At 52.4% G+C, this 20492-nt stretch overlaps 9 protein-coding genes and 1 pseudogene across 9 annotated transcripts, besides 11 other annotated features; all 10 read right to left on the minus strand.

Annotated features, from left to right (window-relative positions):
* The first annotated feature begins 203 nt into the window (after positions 1 to 203).
* Positions 204 to 230: a microsatellite.
* A 98-nt stretch (positions 231 to 328) lies between these two features.
* Positions 329 to 352: a microsatellite.
* A 125-nt stretch (positions 353 to 477) lies between these two features.
* On the minus strand, positions 478 to 1227 carry TraAM80_03852 (uncharacterized protein; the record flags this gene model as incomplete). The annotated part of the gene is made up of 1 exon (XM_029380804.1): positions 478 to 1227. The coding sequence occupies one exon, from the start codon at positions 1225 to 1227 to the stop codon at positions 478 to 480; it is 750 nt and encodes a 249-aa protein (XP_029239337.1).
* A 327-nt stretch (positions 1228 to 1554) lies between these two features.
* Positions 1555 to 1582: a microsatellite.
* A 237-nt stretch (positions 1583 to 1819) lies between these two features.
* Positions 1820 to 2647, minus strand: TraAM80_03853 (uncharacterized protein; the record flags this gene model as incomplete). The annotated part of the gene is made up of 1 exon (XM_029380805.1): positions 1820 to 2647. One exon carries the CDS (start codon positions 2645 to 2647, stop codon positions 1820 to 1822), a length of 828 nt encoding a protein of 275 aa, XP_029239338.1.
* Positions 2648 to 3145: 498 nt separating this feature from the next.
* Positions 3146 to 3178: a sequence feature (A-rich).
* Positions 3179 to 3601: 423 nt separating this feature from the next.
* TraAM80_03854 (uncharacterized protein) lies at positions 3602 to 5053 on the minus strand (the record flags this gene model as incomplete). Its single annotated transcript, XM_029380806.1, has 1 exon — positions 3602 to 5053. The coding sequence occupies one exon, from the start codon at positions 5051 to 5053 to the stop codon at positions 3602 to 3604; it is 1452 nt and encodes a 483-aa protein (XP_029239339.1).
* Positions 5054 to 5387: 334 nt separating this feature from the next.
* Positions 5388 to 5412: a microsatellite.
* Positions 5413 to 5597: 185 nt separating this feature from the next.
* Positions 5598 to 5657: a sequence feature (A-rich).
* Positions 5658 to 6277: 620 nt separating this feature from the next.
* TraAM80_03855 (putative kinesin-like protein) lies at positions 6278 to 8140 on the minus strand (the record flags this gene model as incomplete). The annotated part of the gene is made up of 1 exon (XM_029380807.1): positions 6278 to 8140. One exon carries the CDS (start codon positions 8138 to 8140, stop codon positions 6278 to 6280), a length of 1863 nt encoding a protein of 620 aa, XP_029239340.1.
* An 87-nt stretch (positions 8141 to 8227) lies between these two features.
* On the minus strand, positions 8228 to 8473 carry TraAM80_03856 (hypothetical protein; annotated as a pseudogene).
* Positions 8474 to 8629: 156 nt separating this feature from the next.
* Positions 8630 to 10417, minus strand: TraAM80_03857 (pre-mRNA-splicing factor CWC22; the record flags this gene model as incomplete). Its single annotated transcript, XM_029380808.1, has 1 exon — positions 8630 to 10417. The coding sequence occupies one exon, from the start codon at positions 10415 to 10417 to the stop codon at positions 8630 to 8632; it is 1788 nt and encodes a 595-aa protein (XP_029239341.1).
* A 213-nt stretch (positions 10418 to 10630) lies between these two features.
* Positions 10631 to 10649: a microsatellite.
* A 131-nt stretch (positions 10650 to 10780) lies between these two features.
* TraAM80_03858 (vacuolar protein sorting-associated protein) lies at positions 10781 to 11416 on the minus strand (the record flags this gene model as incomplete). The annotated part of the gene is made up of 1 exon (XM_029380809.1): positions 10781 to 11416. One exon carries the CDS (start codon positions 11414 to 11416, stop codon positions 10781 to 10783), a length of 636 nt encoding a protein of 211 aa, XP_029239342.1.
* Positions 11417 to 11531: 115 nt separating this feature from the next.
* Positions 11532 to 11573: a microsatellite.
* A 68-nt stretch (positions 11574 to 11641) lies between these two features.
* Positions 11642 to 11702: a microsatellite.
* Positions 11703 to 11763: 61 nt separating this feature from the next.
* TraAM80_03859 (putative aldehyde dehydrogenase) lies at positions 11764 to 13395 on the minus strand (the record flags this gene model as incomplete). Its single annotated transcript, XM_029380810.1, has 1 exon — positions 11764 to 13395. One exon carries the CDS (start codon positions 13393 to 13395, stop codon positions 11764 to 11766), a length of 1632 nt encoding a protein of 543 aa, XP_029239343.1.
* A 237-nt stretch (positions 13396 to 13632) lies between these two features.
* Positions 13633 to 13655: a microsatellite.
* Positions 13656 to 13784: 129 nt separating this feature from the next.
* On the minus strand, positions 13785 to 17357 carry TraAM80_03860 (putative helicase; the record flags this gene model as incomplete). The annotated part of the gene is made up of 1 exon (XM_029380811.1): positions 13785 to 17357. The coding sequence occupies one exon, from the start codon at positions 17355 to 17357 to the stop codon at positions 13785 to 13787; it is 3573 nt and encodes a 1190-aa protein (XP_029239344.1).
* Positions 17358 to 17413: 56 nt separating this feature from the next.
* Positions 17414 to 17430: a microsatellite.
* Positions 17431 to 17672: 242 nt separating this feature from the next.
* Positions 17673 to 20360, minus strand: TraAM80_03861 (uncharacterized protein; the record flags this gene model as incomplete). The annotated part of the gene is made up of 1 exon (XM_029380812.1): positions 17673 to 20360. The coding sequence occupies one exon, from the start codon at positions 20358 to 20360 to the stop codon at positions 17673 to 17675; it is 2688 nt and encodes an 895-aa protein (XP_029239345.1).
* Between the last annotated feature and the right edge of the window lie 132 nt (positions 20361 to 20492).

The raw sequence follows: 20492 nt of genomic DNA on the forward strand, positions 1-20492 counted from the left end.
GGATGTACTTCTTCATGGCGCTGCTGCGGTTCTTGGTGCCGAGGTGGCAGTGCATGGCGACAAGCTTCTGCACGTCGCTCTCCTTCATTCGGAGAACCTTGGCGCCGGATTCCACGGAGGTCATTGTGAGTCGCTTGGTTTGGTCTGGAGTGCGGTTTGAGTGAGCAGAACTACAGGGCAAAAAAAAAGCAGTGCAAGATCAAATGATTATTATTATTATTTTTTTTTTAAAAAAAAGAGCAAAACAAAATGAAAAATGAGGTGAACGGGCACGTACAAATAAATGCCCGCCACGCAGCGGCTCTCTCCCTCGGAGTGTGTGCGGCGTGGAGGAGGAGGAGGAAGAGGGGAGAGTGTGGTGTGTACTGTGTCCTTGATTTGGAGAGCTTGTGGCATCAACAGATGCAACAGAATCGTAGAGTAGCACTAAACTCGGTATCCTTTACATGCGTTGGGATATATCTGCGTGGGTGCCGGTTACTTACTCCGAATTTGTGCATAACACCCAATGCCCTGTACACGTCGCAACTGATCCAATTCACCCATCAGTTGAAGGATATAGTTATCTTTCCTCTCCAACGACGCTTGAAGCAAAACTGACGCATCCACCTTTCGGACCTCCATTTCGTTTCGGAAATATGTGAGCGTCGCATTTTTTCCCCGCACTGCACGGTAGAGTGAGGCAATACAGTGCTCGTACTCTGCTTCGGTGGCAGAGGCTTCACGACAGGCGTTCCCTTTGTTCTGCCCTTCGTGTCCACTGCGTCGCAAAGCTTGTACCTGTTCCTGTTCTTGATAAAGGGCCAACCCGTTATTTGCCAGGTCCAGTTGCGCAGCCAGCTGGTTGGCAACGGCCTTCAGAGTATCGTTATTGTCACGCAGAATACTGTTGCTCAGCTCCGCGCAACGTAACTGCGTTCGCAACGTAGCCACCGTGTTGTCCTCATTCCCGTTGACGGCGGAGGAGAAGGAGACTAAAGAGGAGAAAACACGAGTGCCCGCAGACGTCCCTGGCACTGTTTTAATGTTCCCTCTGGCCGATGTGGTGGCTGAAGAGGGGCTCATTTCATGAACCGGCGACGGTGGCAACTCAAACACCGTGACGCAACTTTCACCGTTGCCATTCACGGTAGACAGGCGGTGCGCTCCGCCCTCATGGAGTGTGGCGCCTGGTTGTTGTGTCCCTTCGGCCCCAGCCTCTCCTGGCCTCCAATCAACCTTCAGCATGGGCGCATATGAGCGTACGTACACATGCGTCAATGAAATAAAAAGAAATAAAAAGTTGGAAGGCAAATAACATCAGTGAAAAAAACGGCATGAAACACAACGTGAGAAGGAGAAACGTAACAATAGGCATTGCATGTTATGTAAGCAGTTACGTAAACATGTACCCTCACGTGTCTACAGTTTATTTTTCCCCCTTCCGTTTGTTGGATAACGAGACCTATACGACCATGACTACGGCTACCGCATGGCTGTTTGCTTCTTTCACCCCTTATGCTCGTCAGCTGCTGCGTGAGGAAAACACACATACAGGAACATAGAACGACAAAGATAGACATGTATATATATATATATATATGCAAACAAATAAACGCTAACTCTTGTTTGTTGCACCCCCCCTCTCCCACAGCAGTTACACTTGCTTGGAGCTCTTGTCTCCATAATTCCTTAAAATGACATTTTACATGCTCACTCGCCTTTTCGGCACATGCATCCATTATTTTACCCACATCACATGAGCCAAAACCAACCCCCTCCTCTTCCGCTTTGGGCGGACCCATTCGTGTGCCCGTTTCAATCCGATGCGGCACACTTACTAAGCGTACTGGCTGGTGAAGACGACACCAAACCTCGCCGAACCGGAGGAGCTCCCAGGCAGCGGCGCGGAGTAATTCATGGTGATCTTCCATATATCGTCCAGGTTGCGAATGACGGCCAACATGACGCGGGAATCCACAAGGTTGACGTTCATAAGCATCTGTGCGCCACACGGGGAGCGGGCCTCAGCACCGACAATAACGCGCTGCCGTTCCACCAGCGTCACAGCGCTTACCATACGATGGACTGGAATGCGGGTGTGGACAGCCGCCCCACGGGTGGCATTATATTGAACGACAAAGTCGCCTCTCCACACCGCCGAGCACCCCGTGCGTGAGAGAGCTACCGTGTAATCTATCAGGCCGCTGCGACTAGGGTCATACTCCACGCTTGCCCCAAACTGACTCTTCTCAGAAAGCCGGGTAGAGGCCGTGAAGTGGGATCTGAAGCCATCCATAAACTTCATCTCCGACGAACAGGTAAATTGCGGGTGGTGCAATGCATAGTAAACTAGCGGCGTCGTTGCCAGGCGCAGGAGAAATTCATGCTGCTGGCCACGCACTGACTTTGTCCAGGAAACACTGGGGACAAGGTCCCACCATGTTGCCTTTGGGTTTGAACTTACATCGGCCGAGACGGTGAAATCCCCTTTACTACACATGAGATGAACTCCCACAGCCTCCTTTGTGGCAAATGGAAAGCCGCTCAGTCTATTGGGCGAAACATCCAACTCCTTGGCGTCAATACGATACCCACGCTCGCACGCTCCTTGTGTGGCGTAGCTTTCCACAGTATTCGCCAGCGTGTCAAATGTATCAGGTCTCATCTCTCTCTGTCTCAATATCACGGCAAGAGGCCAATTCGTTTGTTCGTCGCTGTGCAGACTGCTGGTGACACACAACCACAACAAAACGCAAATGGTACGGGTGTGTAATGACTTGACAAAGCTACAACGAAGATGATACAAAAAAAAAGAGCCGTGATAGCGTCAATTGAGTGAAGAAAAACTGTTCAGTAGAAAGTGCCTCACGCTGCTGTGCAGAAGATAGCAACCCCCCCACCTCTGCCCTTCCCCAGGGAACTCAACTTCAGCCGCACTCGCCCCCATCTCTTTTGTCTCGCATTGAGAAACGCTGGTAGGAGGAACAACAAAAGATTGGCTCCTCCATAATTTCTCTCCTCATTGGAGCTTCTCCCGCTGTTCTTCGATGGTACATTTTTTTTTTGTGCTCCTATTTTGTTTCCATGGTGTACCCGAGCAGCAAAGAAAAAAAATATCTGCAGCAGCAACAATGCTGTTGGCACGATGGAATTGTAAATAGCAAAACAAAGCAAAGAAACACACAAAAAAGAACAACAGTAATATTAATGGAGAAATAAAACTAACAGCTGTCACGTTCAAGTGCTTCTGCCACATCCACTTAACCCCCTCTTTTTTTATCCTTCATTTTGTTCTTGCTTGCATGGGTCATCTGCTCCACCTGCGTGTGACGCTGTGGACGGATGGAAACAGCAGCGCCTCAAAGATGGAGGGGTAACGTGTGGGACCCTCTCCACCTCCCTTAAAAAGAGGAAAACAACAAAAGTATCGAGATCAGATAGGACGTAAAAAGAATAACAGGGATAGAGACACACACACACACACTTAAATAGAGTGGATGAAAGAAACAAACAGCAACACTTCCGTCTTCCCCCGCCCCCCCCCTCCCTCTCTTTTTCATCTTCGACACTTTTTTTTTTCGTTAGTCTTGGGTGTCCACCGAGCAACATGGCGGCCGTGCTATGTGGACAAATGCTCTTCCAAAAAAGCATCAAAGTCATCATTGCCGCCAGTGTTTTGCGGACTATTCTTCTCTTTTTCAGCCTTCGCATGCTGACCCGGTTGGTTTTTTGCTGCTTCCTGCTCCTGCTCTTGCTGCTGGGGTCGCTGCTTTTCCTCCACCACAGCCACCGCCTCCTTCCACTCGGAAACAATTATTGTTGGCAATGGGGCGTCCGCCTCGGCTGGCGGTGGATCCGCACCGTTGACACGAGCAGGCTCAGCCAGAAAAAGATTTTCCATGTCATTTGACGTCTGTTGCACAGGCGACGGTTCAGACTCTTGCACCGTGCTTATAGCTCCTTGCGCTGCCTCTGCTAGGGCCATGGGAACTGCAGCAGGCTCCACTTGGGGCATGGGTGGCTTCATCGCCGTCGTCTTTTCGGCCCCTTGACTTCCAGCAGCAGACGGGGGAGTAGGTGTCGCCACTTGGGAAAAATACGTTTCCGTCGCGGCCACATCGGTGGTTCGACTGGGTGCGGAAGTTTGGTCCGAACATAACTTCACGTCCGTCTCCAGTCGCCGGATAAGGGCGGTTTGGCCACCGGACACATCACGTAAAATGTCGCGGTTGTCAAGGTTGAGGTCAGAGCTGAGAAGCACCGCCACCAGCTTTTGGTCTTCCAGTATTTTCTTACGAAACCCACAAATAACATCATCGGCCTCAATGGAGCCATCCGGCTGAACCTTTGCGTTGTTCAAATACTCTGCCAGGGTCATGCAACAATCTAGCATGGCGGCAAGCTCCTCCTCCGTTGGGTAGTTGATGCCCACAGCGTCCACAATGGGTCCTTCCTGCCGCTGCTGACGCTGTCGAGCTGGCTTCGTCTGCCCGCGAGCCTCAGGTCTACTTCGCTGTCGCGTGCGGTTCGCTGCAGGGATTATATGTGTGTTGGTGTCCGGGTGAATCCCTTCAAATGCGTTTGGGCCCATCACATGCCGCACATCATCGCTTATTGTCGTCAATATGTACAGTCGCCCATCCGGGTGACCAGTAAACCAAATGGAGAGGTTCAAAATGAGTGTCAGAGCGGCCCTCTTTGCCATGCGCTCCTTCTCAGTGACGCACGATGTTCGCGTGGCGACGTTCTGCAGATCCCGCAGCAACCCCTTCTGTGAGGCCAACTCAAGGTGCACCGCAACATCACAATTCTTCACTAACGCGTCAAGGACGAGGATCGTTAGAAACTGCACCTTGGCATCACTGTCCGTGATGCGTCGACGAACAGCCCGCACCACGTCTACCGCCGCATCATTGCCGCTGTTCGCGCCGCTGCACAAAATGGACACGGCTCTATACTGTGGCTCGAACAACTGCGGCTGCGTGGCCTCCTCCACGATGTCTGTATACGGCGTTGGTATCAGGCGAGTCGCTGCATCCCTGACGTTCTCCAACAAGGAAAGAACCACCATAATATGATTTTTGTTTTGTGTGTGTATGCCGTTTTTTTTGTCCTGCTACTACTTCCTGTTTTTTTCTTCTTTCTTTCTGTCGGCGATTAGACTCCGCGATGCCCAATACAGCGTATATGCTGCTCTTGCTCTTTCTCAGCCTACTTCTTAGATTATGGATATCTCCTACCACGACTACGACTTGACGTCAGCCTGTGCGGCCCACGTACACCACACATCCCACAAACGGCACAGAGAAAGAAAAAAAACATGTAAACACCCACACACACATAAATACGCGCAAGATGACACACGTGTGAAATATATGTCATGTTTGTAGTAGTTGTCGTTGTTGAAAAAAAAACACAAACAAACAAACATGGAAACGATAACGGGGGGAAAACACACAGCCATACACGCAACACATACAGAGTTTTCATTGATTGAGGCCCAATGTGCAGTTCCACCATCGTCCCCCTCTCCTTCGTGTATAACGTTGCACGCATGCATCCGTGACGGAGGAAAAGTAAAACACACCCACGCACAAAAAACGCCTTTATCCGCCAAAAACAAAAAGAAAAAAAACAAAAAAAATACATACAGACAAACAAACAAACAAAAAAAAGACTGCACCGCACGCATTCTCACCCATGTTTCTTCGTTGAACCGCTGTCTCCACGTTGTTTTTTTTTTTCTCATTTTTTCGCAGGCGGTATTGCTCAAAAACGTCCACACACATTCTGTTCCTACAACCACGATCATCTTTTTTTATTTTATTTGGTGTGGTTGTTTTCCTTTTTACCCGGATTCAGTCCATCACACCCCTCATATTCTTCACATACTCAGGCCGAGAGACTCACAGGCATAAAGAGAGACCCCGAGAGAATGTGGCTTGAGGGAGAGAAAGATGGATAGAACGATGGAGAGAGAAGGAGTGAGGGGGGTCGGTACACAAATGTTTTTTTTTTTTCAAATTTAGGTAAACAATATGTTAATGCACGGACATATAAACATGACGCAGAAATCACAACTTGTTTCTTTAGTTGTCTCTATAATTTTTCTTCATCTTTTTCCTGCTTGATTGTACGTGCAGCCGGGAAAACATCCTCCTCAGAGTTCGCACGCAACTCGCAAGGCAACACGGAGAATGCAAGAAAACAATGGAACGAGAGAGGAAGCCCGCGGAGTGTCACACACCCGTCAAGCTCTAATTTTTCATTTCATTTCCATAGGTGTTGGTGTTGTCTACATGAAAACGCACTGACAGCCGGGTTGTCGCTTGCCAATCTCTGCTTGCAAATGCACGATTTCCGCTTCCACGTCCACAATCTCCTTTTTCAGTCGTGCGTTCTCTTTCTGCACCTCCGCATTCTCCACCGTTCCTTTTTCTGCGGCGGAGACGACGGCGTAGTCCTTCTCGAGTGCGTGACAGCGGCCATCCGCCTTGTTCTGTGCCTCCCGTAGGAGTGTGAGCTCATTCGCGTGCGCCGCCGCACCGTTGAGAAATTTCTCCTTCGTCTCTTCCGCAAGGATGCGACGCCGCTCCTCTTGTGAGGCGGCGATAAATTTCTGCATCCTCTCCATCTGCTTCTCTTTTGCCTCATCGGCCTTAAGACGGGCATCAAACGCCGCATTCTTCTCCGCCCGCGCCTCCACCTTCCGTTCCCAGGTCTTTTTTACCTCCTCAAGCTGCTGCTTGCGCTTCATCTCCTCCTCGAGGGATTTGTCCATCTCTTCCTTTTCCGCCCTTGCCGCACTCAGCCTTTTCATCTTGGTGTTATGTTCATGTTCAAAATTTTTCTTCTGCCTCTCCGTGCGGTATCGGTTTAACACAATGGCGTGCCTCGCCAACGCAATGGCCTCTTCCGCCTTTCGCAGCGCTCGCTCTGCCCCATGGTGGGCAGCCTCCTGCTTCATGAGCTCCACCTCACGTAAATTGAGCTCCTGCTGCACGATCTGTGTCGACTCCATCTGCTTCACCACCTCCGTTTTGAGGTTCTTCACCTCCTCCGAAAGATTCCGCAGCTCCATAAGCGCTTCGTCGTGCATCAGCCTCGGTCTGCATTTCAGCTTCATAAACTTTGTCGCCAGGACCAGGGTCTGGACACTCTCGCGCGCATGCTCGTAGAAGGGACTGACGCAGCAGAGGAAGGAGAGATTGTAGCCCTGCTGAAAGAGATCCGGATATAGTTTTGTAAAGGCCGTTTCGCGGACTGGAACCTTCGCGAGCGGGTTCTCCCCGCTGTCGTGCTCCACCGCCACGTCTATGCAGCGATGGAAGGCGGCCGGCATGTTGCGCAGCAGGACGAAGAGCACACTGATGCGGCGGGACTTGGACACCACCTGCTCCTGCTGCTCTGGATCCGCGAAGTCAAAGGTCTCAACAAAACGAAAATGAACCGTGTGGCAGCCGCTGCGCTTCGGTACCACACGTGAAAGCTGCCGCAGAACACTGAGAACATCGGCTGCTTTTCCCACCTCCACCCGTGTGACGCCCTGCAACTTAATTCCCTCCGTGGCATCGTGGACGAGTTTTAGCTCCTCGACAGCAGTGGTCGGACAAGTCCTTCGGCGCTGTGCGAGCAGATCCACGTAGGTTTCGTTGGGCGAGACGTCGACCGCCTCAATCTCACAGTTGATTTTAATATTTTCATGCTTTTCCCGCTTAAATGCGTTAAAAATATTCTCTGCAAATCGTGGAAGAATGCCACGGTTTAGGCCATCCACGTCATCGCCGTAGAGCGAATAGACGCGACCGCCTCCAGTGGCACCGGCTACGCAAAACGCCGTGTTGTAACCATCTAGAATCTGCGGGATCATGGGAGCAACCACCGCGCTGTAGACGTCCTTCTGCGTGTGCAGCACCATCTTTGGCCGTTCCTCGTCACGAAACGACCACAGCACATTGTCTATATCAAACTGACCGTTTTTGCGCGGCACAAAGCCGTTAGCTGCATCAAGGACGGTCAAGCTGCGGTGACAGTCCCACACAACAACCTCGCGCGGGACAGGACTATCCTCTGGGCAGACGTTCGCCTCCGCCTCGGTAAATGGGCGCACACGCACACAGACATGGGCCTTGGTAGGCTTACGGTTTGGATCTTCCATATATGGTTCGCTTTCTTACTGTTTTAAATACCTTGTCTTCCTATTCCTCCTATTTCTCTTCCTTTTTCCTTCCTGTAGCTTACCTCCTGAACGCTAATCGGACCAAATGAAGTGGGGAATGGGCTGAGTGTGTGGAGACGCAGCAACGGCGAGGGCACGCAACGACCACGCATGCATGCAAGAAAAAGAGAAGAAAGGACAAAAAAAAAGTGCAAAGCAGAGAACCGACACTCCTCTTCCCCGGACACACGCACACGCGCAAACAGACACACAGTCAGAGAAAGACAAGACAAATAGGGGGTTAAAAAAAAACTGCCAACGTAAAATACACATCCATACAATGTTATTCCCGTTTGCGTTCACAAACTTATCTCAATTCCTTCATACCGCGAGTCAGAGAAGTCGTCAGAGGCACCGCGCGCTGCCCCACTAGGCTCCAAACCTCGCTACCACAAGCTCCACTCCCTCCCTCGAGCTGCCTCATCCTTGCTAAATGTACTCCATCATGTTCTCTCTTAATCGTTTGTGGTTCCTGTAGTAGTCCGCGTCACCGCCGGAACCCCGGCTGTTGTAGTTAGAGGTGCCGGACGCGTGCATCATCATTCGTGAGCGTCGCACCTTCTCCAGTTGTGCACGCACACCGGCACCTAACTCGCCGAGCCCCATCGCCTCAAAAAGATTCACGGCCCGCTCCAACCCCTCCTCATTTGCGGTGAGAGGAAATAATTTAGCCGTGCTTGACCGCAGCTCCTTGTCCTTCTCAAAGCGCTCCAGCACCACACGCATCCCAAGCGCCTCCACCATCCCTTGCAGCAGCCACTGAATCATAAGTCGCTGCGACACGTCGCTTTCAACGATGTCAAGCACAGAAAGGCATCTGTGCCATGGCAGTGAGTTTGTACGCAAAAGATGACTGTAAATTTTGCACGTGTACTCAATTTGTTTCTCCACGAGATCTTCCGCGTGTTCGTAGCGGGCGCAAAAGGCCTCCGCAAAAAAGCCTTGAAACTTTGCATTGCTCTTACACAGGCGCTCCCCCACCATACCGTAGATTCGCTTGTAGATAGACTCTTCACAGCATCCTTCTATCACCATAAAGCACACGGTGCGCTCCGCCTGGGCAGGCATCGACTTCAGGATCTTGTGCACCACCTCGTCTGCACGGACGCTGCTACGCATCGCCATGTACACATCCTTACGCAGCTGGCGTTCACGTTCATCAACAAGCTGCTTCGTGGTGTCCGCAGAGGACTGCTGTTCTCGTCCGGCCCGTCCCTGACCCCTGGTCTCCTCCTTTTCCTCTTCAGAGGCTGCCTCATGTTCCTCCTCCTCCTCCTCAGCCGCTGCCACCTGCTCCAAAAGGTTAGTTTCCCAATCATCGCCCAGAACCGCACACCGCGCCGCCTCGTACGCGTCCTCGTGTGCATCGTACTCCACATCGAAGGCGAAACGATCAAGTTGCTCCTCCGCATTCATCGTCGCCGCCTCATCCAGGTCCACATCGTGACACTTCTGCTCACTGGGCTCCACCAGCAGTAAATGGGGTGGAATGATCGACGTTGTGTGTTTCACACGCTCCCACTCCTGCACCTCGCGAAGACACGCCTCCAGCAACGTCTGCGCTCGCGCAGAGAGGCGCAACGCATCGTCATCCATCGCGAGGAGGTCACGAATCGGTGTCAGCACGTGGGCGTGAAACTCCGCCACGTCTCGCTGCAACATGGCACGAAACGTTTCACGAAAGAGAGCCGCCGCCTGATCCACATCGTCGTCGCAGCGCTTCTCCGCGGTAAGGTGGGCGAGAATAATTTGATAGATGACATCCACATTCACCACATTGAAGATGTAGAGCCAGGCGAGGAAGCGGCTGACGCAGCGCAGCGCCGCCCAATCCCGGCGGCGGTGCAACCGCCACCACTGCACCACAAGCCGCTTCACAAGAAGGAGACCAATTATAGAAAACTCTTTGTTTACACGACTCACAAGTGAGGAAAAGACGTTTGAAAGGTCAGGGTCCGCCAACTGCGCCCGCATGAGGCTGCGGCAGAGCAGACCTCGGCCACGGATAATGTTCTCACGAAACAACTCGGTGGCAGACAACTCCACATAATCACCACTTACTCGGTTGATAATGCCAGTAATGCTACGACTGAGGGCCTGCCACGACTCACGCTGTAGCGCCTCCGAGGTAGTCTTCCCACCGTTATTCTCTGTGGTTTTATCCCCATAAATCTCACTCACCTCCCGCTTGCGGTGCGGTGGAACATACCTCGACATACAACCCCACTTTCCCTTTCTATTTGTTGCGCCCACCCACCCCGTACTATATAAATTTCTCTTACTTTGGCTGTGTATTACGTTACGTTACGTTCGGTTTGCTCTTTGCCCTATACGATGTGGTGCCGCAGAATGGAGTAACAGCTGGGGATGTCAGAATCATAAAATATGCAGCAGAAATAAAGAAGAGAAATAAGGTGAAATCAGTAGTAGCACCACAACCACCACCACCGTAATCTGAGAAAAACATACAATAATAATAATAATTTGAACTGACACCTCTTCTCTCTGAAGGAGCGCATGGGGCTACAGCGCATCTGCAGACCCCCAAACCCCCTGCACTCTCTGCCGCTTGCTAGTTTCTCATGATCTTGTCTTCGTTGTACTGATGTCACTAAGATAGGCGTAAAAGGCCTGATATCCGCATTCCAGCACAAATGCAAACTCCCGCGTATCCCTCTCGTTTAACTCATCGGACGCCTTCATTGTGTCCAGCTTCTCTTTCCACACCAGGAGACGGTGAAAGAAGTCTTGATCGGATGCCCCCAAACGCTTCAGTCCCTGAATTAGATCTGCAAGCAGCGTGTACAACTGATCCACCGCGGTCTGCTGCAGCTTGAGGGAATCCATGAGTGTAATGAAGTACTGACCACATTCCAATACCAATGTGGTGTTCGTGTGTCCATCTTTTTGTTGTTGGTCCTTGTCAGCGAGGCCCAGCTGGATGCGGGCCCGTGCGGCAGGGCACTTGGAGCCGTAGTTTTCCCAAAAGGAGTCAATGGTGGTGTAGTACGGGTTGCGGCCCTGCTCCAGGTAGGACACGCTAGACTTGTACTTCTCCAGCAGGCGGCGAATGGTCGCATCGTACTGCTCCTGCGTGATGAGGTCGCGCAGCATCGCCTTCTCCACCTTCTCAATGGCGACAATGACAGCAAAGAGGTCGGCCAGGTACTCCACATGCTGTCGCTCGTCCGGTGAGACAGTGAAGGTCACCTCCATGCTTCTTTCGGCTGCGTTCCCCCTCCCTTTTGTTTTTTTGGCGCCCTCCGCTGCTTCTCCGCGTTCCTCCTTACTTTACAAAGATGCTGCTGCGTCAAACGGCCACACGGCGTCTAAAAAACAAACAAACAAACAAAACAAAAAAAACAACAACAAATTGCGACCCAACGTGATCCAACGGTTGCCACGACATACATGCACGCTCTGCCCACCAGCGTCACCGGCAATACGAAGAATACACAAAGACAGAGACACAGAAATAAAGCAGGAAACACACAGTCAAAGATTCCCATGCTTTTGGGACCATTGAGGGTTAGGGCGTGTGACCAATACGTATCTACGCAACCCTACTTTTTAATTTCCTTTTGTAGCCCTTCACACGTCACTGCCTTACCGTTAGCGGCGGTGGTAACAGACCAGGGTCGGAACATTACGCCAATTCGCTTCCCCAGCGAGACAAGATTCAACAACGCGTTTACAAATCCATGTGGGGCCACAACGGCGACAGCGTGCAGGAGTGTATTGTACGACTCGTTACTATGTGGGAACCACCACAGATCCCGGTGAACCCACCCACTAGGAAGACAGTCATCGTTGATGCAGCGCACATTACACATTTCTCTTAGTCCCAACACACCGTGAGTGCGACCAATGCCGCTATTTTTCCACCCACCCCACGGTGACTCGCTCATACCATGCGAGTAAAGATGATCGTTGATGCTCACCACACCACTCTCCAGTTTGTCCGCCACACGGCGAGCGTTGGCGCGACTGCTAGAAAACACACTACTCGTCAGTGCAAATCTGCAGTCATTCGCCATAGCAATTGCATCTGCCTCCGTCGTAAATGGCACCACGGGCAGAACAGGGCCAAATGTTTCCTCCCGCATAACACGCATGTCGGCTGTCACTCCTGTCAACACTGTGGCAGGATAAAAATTTCCACTGGAAACATCCCCCGTCGGAGTGCTCTGCGCCACGATACGGGCCCCACGGGAAACGGCTTCCTCCACGTGCTCCTTAATGGTTTGGAGTTGGGATTTGGTGGTCACCGCCCCAATGTCAACGTTGAAGTTCAGATCCGCTCCATGCCGCAGCGCCCTCGTCTTCGCGGCCAACTCCGCAAGAAACTTGTCATGTATGGACTCATGAACATAAATACGTTCCACACCTCCACAGGACTGTCCTGCATTTTGAAATCCAGCCCACAACGCACAGTTCACGGCCCGCTCAATGGACGCGTCGGCAAGCACAATCATTGGGTCCTTCCCACCGAGCTCCAGCGACACCGGTGTGAGGGTTTCCGCTGCAAGGGCCATAAGTTGCTTCCCAACCCGCACGCTCCCGGTAAAGAAAATCTTGTCCACACCTGCCTGCAACATTCCCAAGGCAACATCAGCACCTTGCATGACGACGTGGGCAAAAAGGCCGGAAGGAAAATCCCCGGCGTTGATGCACTCTTCTATAAATCGACCAACGTGCGCCGTCGGCGTTGCCACCTTCAGTACAACGCCATTGCCTGCCATCAATCCCATAATTACCTCAATAAATGGAATCGTGAACGGGAAGTTCCACGCAGTAATGATTCCAACAACGCCAAGAGGAATGTATTGAAGCGTATTTGACTTGTTGAAAAACAACATATTTCCACAAGGCAGCTTCTGTGGGGCGAGAACACGGGCAGTATTCGCCGCGTACCATTCACAGGCCATCACGCCTGGCAGGATCTCCGTCCCCAACGCATCATGACGCGTTTTGCCGTTACATTGCGAGATGATGGCTGCGCCACGTTCCGCGTTATCTGCTAAGAAACGCTTCACTTTTCTCACATGTTTCGCCCGCTCCCCAAAAGAGAGGGACGCCCACGCCTTCTGTGCCTCCTGCGCGTGGGAGACGGCGCGTTTCACGTCCTCCATGGAGTTGGGCTCTACAGGCTCCAACTTCCTCCCTGTTGCAGGATTCACTTGTGGGATCGACATGTCGCGTTCCTCGCTTCTCAAACTATGCAGATGAGCACCTTCAGCTGTCTGTGCGGTGCTTTAGTCACCCGAGTGGCGGGGCGGACAGTAATTCCTACAGCTCCACGCCGGCAGAGCTAAACAGCGAGCAACCAACGACTGAGAAAGGAGATGTCCCAAGAGAGGCAGAGGCAGAGGGTGTGGTGGAATGCCAATAAAGCGTAATAATAAAATAAATAAAAAGACAAATAAGCTGCGAAAAAAAACAACAACAACAACAAAAGGAGAAATATAGCAGTGGTTCTGCATCTGTGAAAAGAACAGGCGGAGAGCTCACAAGACATACAACGAGAAACACACACACTGACGTACGTACAGAAAGAAAGAAAAAACATTCAAGCGAAAGCTCATTACAGCTGAAATGCCGTTGTGAATTGTGGTAGCTCATTCTCCCCCACGTGGGCTGCGTAGGTCTCACACAAGGCATCATAGCGATTTCTTGCCTCTGCCGGGTGACAGGTGGCAAACCGTACGGAAAGAAGACGATCAAGTGGGGTACGTTGCCGCCGCATAATATCACGCCGCCTGTGGACCACCATCGGTGACGCCCCACGTGGGACACCGGCGTGCGTGTCAACCAAGGCAACATTATTGTCGTTATTATTATCCGTCATCGGGAGCTGCATCAGTCCCTCCTCTCGCTCCTCCTCCGTTTCTTCCCTCCTTCGTTTTCTTTTTCTTCCTTCTCCTGGTGTACCTTCTTCGTCGGCGTCTGCGTCATCCCCTTCTTCGTCTTCAGCGCCCAACTCGGCCTCATCGTTTCGCTTCTGCTCCTCCAGCTCCCGCAATTCCTCCTCCACATTCTGCTGCGCCTCACGATCTTCCTGGTCTTCAAGCCGCATCATCTCTGCTCGAATATCCACCGGCTCTTTCATGCTCGAGTCCTTACCATGCAATTCACCTCGCGGACATTGGTGTTCCATGACGGTGGCATCCTCATCCAGGTCGTGGAAAAAACTTCGAAGGCGCACCGGGTCGGAGAGCGCCGCGAATGCCGCCGCACTGTCCTCGTACACTTCATCCACACTTGCCATGGCGTGAAACTGCCCGCCGCGAATGACGACATTGTTAAGCTTCTTACGCTCCCGTGCCTTCTGCAAGATGTTCTCCTCCACTGTGTGTTCACTGATCAGGCGGTAGATCGTCACCGGCTTCGTTTGACCAATGCGGTGGCACCGATCCTGCGCCTGCAGATCCATCGTTGGGTTCCAGTCGCTGTCATAAAATATAACGGTGTCAGCGCCTGTGAGGTTTAGGCCTATTCCGCCTGAGCGTGTGGAAAGAATCATGCACGTGATGCGATCGTCGTCGTTAAAGCGATCCACAAAGGCCTGCCTTTTCTCAGCGGGGGTGCTTCCGTCAATTCGAAGGTATGGAATGCCAACGATGGACAAAAACCGTTCCAGAATATTCAACATTTGCACAAACTGCGTGAAGATGAGCATTCTGTGACCATCGCGACGCAGTTGTTTGAGGGCATGTTGCAGGAATTGCAGCTTGCCACAGTCGTGGATCAGCAGCCGTTTGTCTGGAAAAGTGAAGCAGCGGCGCACATGCAACGGCCACAACTCAGCAAGAAACGAGGAGGCGTCAAAGACGCCACGTCGTGTGTGATAATTACTAGGCGACTTACTAATTGCAAGCAGCGGCGCCAAACTTTCCCGAGTGTGCGAACGAAACGCCAGGTAATGTGCCACAGGAAGCCTGCAGTGCAGACGTGGTGGGTGCACGGCCGCAACGCGAGGGACATACACCGCAACCTTTTGTGCAATAGGAAAAATGGCGCAAGCACGCTGCGCAACATCCGGGTGCAGCCGTGGTGGGAGAGTACCGAGCCCTTGGTAGGATACAATCTCAATAGAGCGAGGGTACCACACACGCACTGCAGTTTCCATGCGTTGGTATTGTTGAGCTTGAATGGTGGCTGTCGTCGCATAGCGTTGATGGGCGCATGCTTGTTGCTCTCGAACTTGTTGACACATCATGGACCACACAGCGTCGCTAAAGCAATCTTTCCTATCGCTCCCCACGATCTTCTCCACGGAAGCATCGACTGGCCAACGGAAATTCGCTGCAGAGTACCGTGACAAGGGGCACTCAAGTGGCTGGTCATTCAACAATAGGCGCAGCCACATGCAATCCAACCATGCGTCATCAAACAACATGTCGTCGCTGCGCTCCAGCGCAAGGGACACATCCTCCACGCAGAGGCGCCACTTCTGGAAGCGATAGCGACCACTAAAGTCATTGCCCCGAAGCAAAATGTCACGTGGCACCAGAAGCGTGATTTCACTGAGGCAATCCAGAGCCAGAGGGGAAAGCGTCCGACGCTCTTCAAACATGTCAGGGTGGTTGCAGACCTTGCGGAGCGCCAACAACACCCCCAGCACCCCACCGGCCCCGCCTCGAATACGTTCCCGCGTTTCCGTAAGCTGCATGTAATCATCATACAAAAGCCTTTGACGCCGGGAAAGGCGACACACGACCACTTTCTCCGTCTTGGAGGGGAGTTGAGACTCCACATCTTTCTTCAGCCGGCGCAGCATAAAAGGCCTCAGCAGCGACTGAAGACGGCGTACAACCTCCTCATTGAGGGACGTACGCCCCGTCACCATGTCCTCCATGGGGTTGCTGAACCATTCTCGAAACTCCTCGTTGGAGCTAAAGGCAGATGCAGATGGCAGTAGAAAGTGAAAGAGCGACCACAACTCCATGACCGAGCTCTGCAGCGGCGTCCCTGTCAATAACAGGCGATACTCCGCCTGCAAATCAAAGAGCGATTGCCATTTCTTACTCATAAAATTCTTCACTTGATGCGCTTCGTCAAGTACAAGAAATCCCCATGGCCGTCGGCGAAACACTGCCCGCTCCGTCACCATCAGATTGTAGGAGGTGATGCAAACGTGAAACGCATCCTCTCCCATCCAGCCTTTGCGCAGGCGGTGTCGCTCCTTGCGGGAACCAATGTAGACGAGTACCTTCAGCCCTGGACACCAGCGTTGAAACTCCGCCTTCCAGTTGAGCACGACCGTCGTAGGCACAACGATGAGGTGTGGCCCCCAATCGTTTTTGTACTCGGCAAAAAAAGCAAGCAGAGCAATGGTTTGAATCGTCTTGCCAAGCCCCATTTCGTCAGCCAGGATGCCATTCAGCTTCTTCGTATAGAGGTTTGTCATCCAACGCAGTGCGGAGCGTTGGTAGTCACGCAGTGGCCGTCGTCCATTCTGCGTGTCAAGCAAAGAGAGGGAGCTCTCCAGCACAGACCCACTCATGCCTCCCGTCATGTCACTGTTCTGCAGCGCAGCTGTAACTGCCGCCGTGTTGGCGTCATCGTCATCGCCATGGGCAGAAGGAAGAGACGGAGGTTTGGTCTCAGAAAATATATCATCAAGCAGCGTGCGCGTGGTGTTCTCCGCCTCACGAAGGAGGTCTTCCTGTCGCCGCTCCGTCTGCCGCCGCTTCACCTCATCAAACTCCACACATAGAAGCTGCTGAAACACATCGCCGCGCCGTGCCCACTGTTTCTCAATAGCTGTAAACAACTTGTTACCAAGCCTTGCTCTCGTCTCTCGCTGCTTGGCGCGCAGACGATCCTCACGCCGTTGGAGGTCCTCATGATAGCGCGTGAGATCCCTCTGCAGCGTACGCCCATGAGCGGCCGCACGGTGCTCGTTCGCCTGACTCTCATGTAGTCGGCACAATGTTGAAAGCGCCACACGCTGCCACGGCGGAAGAACTGTGATCGGCGCAAACAAAAACGATGGCGTGACCGCAGTCGCACGGCGACGATGTGATTTCGACGTTACCAAAAAAGACTGCTGCTGAAGAGCTGGGGCCACAGTGTCGAGTTCGGGCGGCGCAGTTGTGGTGGGGGCATCGGCGCTTTCTTCCTCGCCCCGATGCCGCTTGCGCCTGCGTGGCATTTGCAGCAGCAAGGCTACCCGCTGTCACTTTTAGTAGTTATCTATTATCCACAACGTATATATATATATATATGCGTGTGTGTGCGTGCGAGAGCGGGGAGAGCGAGGGTCTAGCCCGTGCGGGATCCAACCGACCCTCCCCACACCATACACGACATATACAAATCGAAAGAGAGGAAACGAGACGGAAACAATAACAACCACCACAACAAAAGCCACAATGACCACGCTTCGCACGATCACGCGTCCGTACCCGCATCCTCATCGCCCCTCCCCCCTCCCTCCTTTCTCCCCTTCAATCTTGCACCTTCACGCTCAGTTACCACACAAAAGTCGCAGCTGAAACAACGTCTCTGGCCTCTCCACTCCAGTGGATTCCAGAGTATCCAAGACATCATTTATGGCCTCTACAAGGCCATTGTAACGCCTAAATGAACACTTCAAGCGTAGCAACAGCTGGGAGAACAAAAGGGCATGCACAATCTTACTTGCATCTCCTCGCTGTATTAGGGCCTGTCGGTGTTCCGTCATGTGATAGCAAACCACACTCATGATGTATTCCAGGGTCACTGTATCAAAGAGCGCCCTTGACGCTGGCAAAGTGGCATTTGCACGCAACAAGTGGAGTAAAGTTTCCACGCGCATGCTGGCAACCGTCCGATCGCCGCATGCAATACAACGTAGCTGGACAATGTGCGCAGCAGAGACCCGCACCTGGCCGCTGTCACGCACCTCGTAACTCATAATGCGCAGAACATGTGCCGCATCCACGGACGTCAGACTTCCATCCTGCAGAAACAACGCTAAATCAAAAATTATCGTCACATGCCGGATGTTGGAAGCCTCCTCAGATGAATGCATATACGCAATGGAACCACCAATTTCATGGGCACATTCCAAAGCGTTTAGTAAAAAATAAAAAGGTTCCTTCCGTTCTGTACAGATGCGCCGCATCTGCAACGCCAGCAACATCAGAACCTCTTCACACAACCACTTTGAAGTGGGCCCGCGGCGCTTTTGCTGCGACAACTGCTCCATCCAACGACGCAGCACGCCCAAATCTATCATTTCTTTAGACTGCAGTTTGAGAAAAAAATGTTTCGTCACATCTTTTAATTGTTTGCAGTCTTCCGGAAGGTATTCCGCCATGGAAATCAATGTGCATGTAATACCCACACCATGCACGCGACACCACTCCAAGTTGCGGTTGCCCTGCATGTAACATAACACCCTCTCCACCAGCTGCTGGACAGCAGAGGGAACTTGTGCGTGCTGTGCCGTCGTCACCTCCAGCAGAGTAGTGAGAGCCTGCAAAAGCATGGGAAAATCATCGCCCGAGTAGTCCATAAATCGGAACCGACATAGACGCCGCAGCATATCCGTAACAAAACGGTGCTCGTGGGTCCATCCTGCGCTACGTGCACGAACGCGTTCCCGAACATCCACAGCCGCCTGTGAACTTCGTCGCAGTAGTCTCTTCTCCTCAGTGCTTGGCACCATGAGGATGGAAACCGCGTATAACGCCTGAACACAAGATCGAAGCGGTAACTCTTCCGGGCTGTGTGCAAGAAACGACTCCTGTATAAGAAGTTCCATCCCATCCTTTAAGCCTTCCGTGTACACCGCCGTGCGGGCGCACACGCTCATGGAGTACAACACCCACGGCCATACATCAGGCAGCTTTGTGGCAATGCCTTGCGTGAGCTTTACAAGCTGCGCTACAGTTGTCCGAACCTCCTCCGTCTCCAGACGCATGTTGCAAACAAGTTTCTGTGTGACCCTCCACACAGCGCCAACAACCACTTGTTCCACACGTCCGCCCCCAGGGCGCGACCAACCTGCGACGTCGTCAAAGAACTGTAATTGCCGCACGAGACTCGCAACGACCTGCAGCAGCGTGCGGTCCTCCAGTGTCTCGTGGTGGCCATCCCTCCCTGATCCGCCTCCGTCTTCCTTTGCCTCTGGCGTCCCCACCCCACCCCGCAGCCCCTGTTGCCCTGCGTAGGAACGCTGACTTGGAAGGCCATGACTCACTGCCATGGCGATTTTCGCCACATCATAGCAGTTCAACGCCTTGTAGAAGTTCTCTTGGCAGACGACGTTCAACAGCGCCAGCTTCATCGCAACGCCAGCGTTGTCGTCGGTGCGAAAGGTCGAAATGAAATCAAACAAAAACTGTGCGTAACCACCCGGAACAACAGTGGAGAGCTGCAACTCCTCATGAAAGGCATTCTCGACACGGGCCCACCTCAGCGTTGTGCCGTGACTGTGGCTATTAACACCAGAGCTACTACCCCCATTGAAGCCCACTTGTGCTATGCCGTTGCTTGACCCACCCGTTGAGGGCCGCAATGAAAGGACAGAGAACATGTGAACTGCCTGCAGCACATTGTTCCCACGCAGACTGCTCAACACACGGGCATCCACAAGACGTGTGGCTGCGTCTAGGACTGCAATAATACGCCCATCCTCCGCCTCTTCCCCGACCTTTGTGGTTCTCTGGCAACGCATCGCCTCTGCCTTCGCCGCGGTACTGGTGTACATAAACACACTAATCACTGCCAATTGCAGTGCAACGTCGTTTGGGTGCGATATCGCCTCATGTGTCAGGACGTCGAAGAGGTGATCAGCTATTGCACGCTTTCCGTACCGCTTTCCAAGCCTCATAACAACAACAGCCGCCTTCTGGATGGAACGTGAAGAAACCGTTTGTGTGGTGACTTCAGAGAGCCGTTCCGCAAGTTTTTCATGCACGATGGGAAGCGGGGCTGCTTGAAGCGATAAAAGGCTACTCAGAGCCTCGATGACACGCTCAACCGGAACCGTAATGCGGGAAGATGCAATGGCAAAGGCACACTTTTCACACACACCCCTCACCTCGTCGCTGCGATATCGCAGGGCCTGTAACGCCTTAATGATCAAAAGTGAGTCTTGACTGTTGAACGGTCGTTCATACCTCGCTGCACGCCGCACTAGCGCGTGCAGCACCCTGTGAGCAGCCATACTTTATATATTGGGGATATTGTTATTAATTGTATGAGTATACATATACACACAGTGTAATATAGTCTCATTGACGGCAGCAGAAGAGGGAGGATGTGGTTCAAGTGAAATCAATATATATATACACACACT

The sequence above is a fragment of the Trypanosoma rangeli genome (genome assembly GCF_003719475.1).
Source record: "Trypanosoma rangeli strain AM80 chromosome Unknown Tra_15.4_contig_00105, whole genome shotgun sequence".
Classification (NCBI taxonomy): domain Eukaryota; phylum Euglenozoa; class Kinetoplastea; order Trypanosomatida; family Trypanosomatidae; genus Trypanosoma; species Trypanosoma rangeli.